This window comes from Olea europaea, chromosome 3 (genome assembly GCF_002742605.1).
Source record: "Olea europaea var. sylvestris chromosome 3, O_europaea_v1, whole genome shotgun sequence".
NCBI classification, from domain to species: Eukaryota; Viridiplantae; Streptophyta; class Magnoliopsida; order Lamiales; family Oleaceae; genus Olea; species Olea europaea.
Window position 1 is genome coordinate 20,675,570 of NC_036239.1, and position 6,118 is coordinate 20,681,687.

At 37.9% G+C, this 6,118-nt stretch overlaps 2 protein-coding genes across 5 annotated transcripts in view; one reads left to right on the forward strand and one right to left on the reverse strand.

Annotated features, from left to right (window-relative positions):
• The first annotated feature begins 11 nt into the window (after window positions 1-11).
• Window positions 12-5,032, forward strand: LOC111389498 (probable serine/threonine-protein kinase PBL5). 4 transcript variants are annotated; one of them, XM_023014435.1, is made up of 4 exons: window positions 17-565; window positions 2,334-2,680; window positions 4,068-4,447; window positions 4,525-5,032. In XM_023014435.1, the coding sequence occupies exons 1-2, from the start codon at window positions 215-217 to the stop codon at window positions 2,622-2,624; spliced, it is 642 nt and encodes a 213-aa protein (XP_022870203.1). In that variant the 5' UTR covers window positions 17-214; the 3' UTR covers window positions 2,625-2,680; window positions 4,068-4,447; window positions 4,525-5,032. The 4 variants fall into 4 exon arrangements, with proteins under 4 accessions (XP_022870209.1, XP_022870203.1, XP_022870195.1 ...); XM_023014427.1 differs by having other exon boundaries at window positions 4,540-5,022; XM_023014441.1 differs by having other exon boundaries at window positions 12-565; window positions 4,073-5,032.
• Window positions 4,290-6,118, reverse strand: part of LOC111379753 — a 10,619-nt gene continuing 8,790 nt past the window's right edge. Inside the window, exons 2-3 of the mRNA XM_023003194.1 lie at window positions 6,008-6,115; window positions 4,290-4,882 (exon numbers count right to left, since the gene is read on the reverse strand). Of these exons, the coding sequence (XP_022858962.1) occupies window positions 4,346-4,882; window positions 6,008-6,115 (645 nt within the window). The 3' untranslated portion in view covers window positions 4,290-4,345. The remainder of the gene's footprint in view (window positions 4,883-6,007; window positions 6,116-6,118) is intronic.

Genomic DNA, 6,118 nt, shown 5'->3' on the forward strand with positions numbered 1-6,118 from the left:
AAATGCGTAGAACTGGACTACATAATAAATAAGACGTAAACTTATCTTTCTTCTTTATTATTGTCTAGTACTATCTAATCTTTTGTACCAAACATGTCACTAATATCCTGTTTTCCCTTATTTTCGAAAAAAAAAAAAGTTGGTGGTTTTATTTACTATACTTAAATGTGCAGACACACATGCCAATAAAATACCACTTGATTGGAATATAAGAATGAAAATAGCAGCTGGTACAGCAAAAGGATTAGAGTATTTGCATGACAGGATTAAACCACCTATTATATATCGTGATCTGAAATGCTCTAACATTTTGCTTGGGAAAGGATATCATCCTAAATTATCTGATTTTGGTTTGGCGAAAGTGGGCCCCTCTGGAGATCAGACACATGTTTCGACTAGAGTAATGGGAACTTATGGTTACTGTGCACCAGAGTATGCAATGACGGGAAAACTGACATTCAAATCAGATATTTACAGCTTTGGGGTTGTTCTTTTGGAGATAATCACGGGCAGGAAAGCCATTGATAATACGCGGACTGATGCCGAGCAGAATCTGGTTGCATGGGTAAGATATTTTGTTTACTACCTTCTTCAGATGAAAGAAGTTTTTATTTCCGTCTCTTGCCTGTTATTTTATTTTTCTGTTCAACCGTGGAAAGAAATAGCTTGCATTAGAACAGAGAGGGGTCCTTTCCTCTTACAACTTAAGGCTGTGGAGGCACCTATGACTGACTTTAGGCATTTCAAAGAAGCATCTAAAGACCAAAGCAGGGTTGGGAACCTTGAATGTGGCATTGGGACAGGAGGGCCCATGTTGGGTGCATATGATTGTTTCTATTTCCGCAGCCTATGCTAATCACAGGACAACACTTCTAGGCTGACCAAGCTATTGATCCAAGCACTCCAATAGATTTGTATAAATGGAAATGTGAAGAAAAGAGAATGCAAAAGTGAAATAAGGTCAAAGAATATTGCATAAAGCATTGGATACCCTTCATGTGCATACCAGTCTCATATCAGCAGCGGCTGCGGCATCAATAGAACCATTTTAGTAAACATCAATAGCCAGATGGATTCACGTAAATTGGAGAAAACCGAGCCCCATGACCAACTTACTTTTAAGTTTCACGAGACAAAAGGTGATTCATAAGTGAATATCAACACTTTGATGGATGAAAAGCTCTTTAATAAGTGATTTGTCCCTATGTTCTGGAAATCAGGCCTGATAATCCCTAATAAACATGTATCAAGCGACTATTCTGTTGTAATGCAAATTGATTAATCAGGTAAAGTATATTGGGTCATTTTGCACGCTGTGTGGTGTCACCTCACGACCAACCGCATATCTCAAGTCAATGGACCCTGTGGCAAGGTTAGAACTCAAAGCAAATGCACACGAGTTCCTTTCTGGGTGTAGCAATATGTCTATAGCAAATAATAGGGTTTGGATATTGTATTAGTTGGTTGCCCCACAAACTGATTTTAGAATAAGGCAGTTTTCTCAACAAATTCTCAATTATTGTATCGACCATTTTGGCATCTACAATGGTGTATATGTTTTGCATGTGAAATTTTTTCTGAGACCTAAATAGCTGAAATAACTACTTATGAAGATGGTAATTTACATGAATGAGGAAGAAGTATGCATGAAATGATGTGGTATAATTAACTTATCAGGCTGGAACAAAAATGTCTATGGATTAGCTAGCTCAATAAAACTAGTATATCTCTGACGTACTCGTTAACTTTAATATTTTATACCAAAATGGCGATATTGCATTTGTGTATGTTGAATGTGGATAAATAACTTTCCCTGAAGCATGATCCTAGAGGCATGGTTAGCAACCATATATTTCTTTTTTATAACTATAGCCATTTGCCTTCCTGGGTAGTTTTGATACTTCTTTGTTAAATGTTCTGTGTGTTGACGTTGTCCAGGGATACTAATATATATCTATTTGATTCTCATATGGAAGCAAAGGGTGTATAAAAAAATTCGACTTCCGAGGTGTGAAACAATTAATCTTATATTTGCACTCAATTTTGCACATTTGGTTGTTCCTGGCAAAGCTTTTACTTACACAGGCATGGACGTTGTAATATCCTGCAAACTTCATTTTTTTGCCCAAGAGATGTTATGTAACTAAATGATGGGTGTTACCTAAAGTTTCTTCACGTGTATGCATTCGTTTTGTTTCAATAAGGATTTCAAAAATAAAATGTGCCTATGAAGGCAATTTTCTTTTATTGATGAAGCACTCTTCAAGAATGCGTGAGGTTGAGCGATCTCTTCTACAAGGCTTATTCATAAAATTACCCTTGTTTGTTTGCAGGCTCGACCGTTATTCAAGGATAGAAAGAAATTCCACCTAATGGCTGACCCTGCTCTAGATGGTCAATATCCTAAAAGAGGCTTATACCAAGCCCTCGCAATTGCTGCAATGTGCATCCAGGAGAAACCTAAAATGCGGCCTCTCATTTCTGAGGTCGTTACAGCAATGGATTATCTTGCCTCCCGGACATATGATCCTGATGACTCTCCGACCCAGGAACAGCGAAGGAAGCGATCTACTCATCAACTTAAAAAAGATGCACAGATCTCTGGAACCAAGTCAGAGTACTAATTTAAGTGGATCCTAATTTTTCTTACGGCGTGCCCTCAGTTTTTGTGCAACACCTGGTAATGACTGATGCTTTATATCATTATTACAACGGATATCGTAATTTTCTGTTTCTGTTTTTTCCTCCCTATACCCATTGCTCATCGTCCTCTGTTTACGTGAGTTAAGGTAGTGTTTGTAACATCTCTTGCTATGAAGAACCAAAAATAGGTGTTCATTTATAGATATCCTAGCATCCAGAAGGAATTGCTTGAATATACATAACTGAAATCTAGAGGGCTAAATACTAGCATTTTCCTATAAAGAGAATTTATAAGCAAGTCAGTAAAAGTTGCAGAGCCATGGTTGGTGTCGAGTATCCACCCATTCATACTTGTTTTGGATTTTTAGTTGGAACAATGCTCCGTGTACACACAGCGTTACACCCCGTCACATGGAGGGAGGTGGGTTATCCATACACTTCACATGTTTCTAGCGATTCACATGACATCATCAAATGATTTAAGTCTCCTCCAACTTTTGAATTGTCCAAACAAGAACTATGTAAGAGTCGAAGAACCAGACTTAACCCAATACATTACGGCACGAGCTGACGACGACCATGCACCACTTGTGTCCGTGAGCGCTTTAGGGCGTCCTGAAGATATGTTTTCAGATATCGCTATACAATTACAACCCATTTTCCCCTTATCGCCGCGGGGGGAAATCGGACTATTTGGAGGAGTTGGAGTTTTTAAAACGGTACTCATTATATTCGTGGGGCAATTATTGTTTTAGTTGTATGCGCACGGTAAAAATGCTTTTTTATTGATTCCTTTTCAGATCACATTACCAAGATTGAAATTGAGGTCTTAATCTTAATTCCTATTATATTTAAGTACATGGGAATAAAAGGAAGAAATCTATTTTCATGAATTTTTGTTTCCATCTTGCTTAATTTGTATTCCTAGATGAGTTAGGAATCAGCAGGATATGGTAGTTCAACATTATGTAAGTGGGAAAAATTTCTAGTGCTTCCAGAATATAGAGTAGACATTACTTCGTGCCACTGTTTAATTGACGTGTATAAAATATCTGGGATGCACTATTTAATTGGGAACAAGTTATACACGTCAATTAAATAGTGGCAGGGAGTTTCATACACCGAGAGTGCTAGAAATTTTCTAATGTTATTGTTAGTTAGTGTAAACAATATGACTGAAAATCTACCTATTGCAACTTCAATCTCACGATGCTTTTGAGCCCAAACATATGATGTAACTAGCTAAAACAGTTCACAGTCTCTCATTTACAATGTAAATGAAACAAGGATTTAATTCTGGTTGGTGACATTGCAAAGTTGATTCATTTCTGAATGTACCTTTGATGTGCTTTCTGTGTTCATAAAGATGAAAGCATTTGAATTTTTATGCTGATTTCCTTGAATAACATCCTTTCTGTTGACAGTTTAGCTCTTACGTTGCCCAAGACTCCCCAAGAGGAGATGACGGAGTAAAAGATTATCAGGTCAACTGTTTCCACTACAAGTTGTTAACCTCACCTGCTCTGCAGTTCCTGACCCATAAGTACACAACCGAGTTCTTTTTTGAAGGTAAAACTCTACAACAGTCTCTCGGTGACTGCAAAACACACAAATGGATTCAGTCAGTTGCAATGAAAATTAGTTCTTGGTATTGAATGGCCGAAAAGAAAGGATTAATTTCAAGTGCTGAACTTGCCCTCTTTCAACGGCTGCTATCAGGGCTTTTCAAGACAAAAATGGAATCAAGTTTTTCCGGTGGGTCACTTTTCCACGTGCAGTGCTGATGCGATTCCTTGTCATGCTTGTAAACACCAATTACTTGTCTTCTCTTTTCATCGTATTTTGTTGTGGTCATGTAATACATGAAAGGCTTCTGGCCAGGGTGCTTGCTCACAGGTCTCGTATTGAATGCATATGCTGTGTAACCATCTCTTCGGTACCAGTTAAGAAATGTTCGTGTTGGCATTTCCAGTTCTCTCGGGGAAATGACTCCTCGAATGATTTGAACCACGAAGCCCCATGACACAGAGATCGACCAGTACTGTTTCTCATTGTAGCAGATTGATTGCTGAATTATGCTGGCAGAATCCAGCTTGACGGATTCAAACAGGTTTTTGAGGCCTTGGACTCGAGTTTTGCCTGGAAATATTGGATTCACTACATCAAGATGGTGAAGTGACACAACTGGAGTCACTGGGTGAGCTCCCAAGAGGCCTAATAGGTTTCCATACACATCATACTTCATTACAATAGAACAATAATTACTGGCAAATGCTAGGTCTGAGATTCCATGTAAATAAAGAGCACATTCTGTTCAGTTTATGCATTATCATTGAAGAAATGATCACTCTAATCAAAGCAATATGACTATTAACCATACTTTTGCTCTTGTACTCTCTGCTTATTGATTATAATGACCAGGGGAGTTAAGAGCGTTTTTGGCTTAGTTAATAGGCTTGAAAAGAAGCCAAAAAAGGGCTTTATCTGACAGTATGACGCTGCTGTGGAAAAAAGTAAAAAAGAAGCCCTTTTTAAACCAAAAAAAAAAAGTTTAAGCCAAACCAAACACGACTCTATATCCTCCAAAAGGGGATGTTCACCATATTTGAGAGGGCTTTATTTTGTTAGTAAACACATAAAGGCTGAGCCAATAAGATCCACATGATTTATACAGGTTGTTTCATCCCTATTCCTTCTATAGCATCTTCAAAGAATCCACTTGCTAACCTCGAGTTAAAGTTACCTGCAAACTCACTAAAAAGGAACTTGTCCAAGCAAGATACATTGTAATTGGGACTTACATACTTGGTGTGATCTTGCCAATATATTATAACTGATGATATTTTCAAATGCTATTAGAGAAAATGTCATTTGTCTAAAAAAGGATGTCAATTTTCAATGCACTCGGCAATAATATAGAAGAAAATGTAGCACTATCTACTCATGTCCAATATTATATACAAGAAACACAAACTTTGTTGTTGGACTTGAATTTTTTTGAACTTTGCAATTTGTACATTCCGGGCGTCACCCAGCTTGAATTTTTTTGAACTTTGCAATTTATACATCCCGGGTGTCAACCCTGGGTAACACCCCCCTCATAAGAGGGTGACCCACATATAATAAAATAATTGTGGCCCCCCTCCCCCTTGTGAGGGAGGTGTCATCAGGGGTGTCACTCTTGACACCTCGGATGTAAAAATAGCAAAATTGAATTTTTTAGACCAATTAAACTATTTGTACAAAAATATTTTTACACATTTGTTGTCAGATGCTAAGATGACATGCATTTTGACACTTGATTTGAATTTATGATAACATGTAAAGAGAGCTGTACAAGTAGCATGATTTGTTGTAGACTTACTTGATGAAAACCAATTTCTTTGGTAAGCGGGACCCCTAGCTCAGCCATGCAAGCCTGAATCCTGTCATCACTGCCATACAATGCAGGATACCTTTGAATGCAGCCATCCTG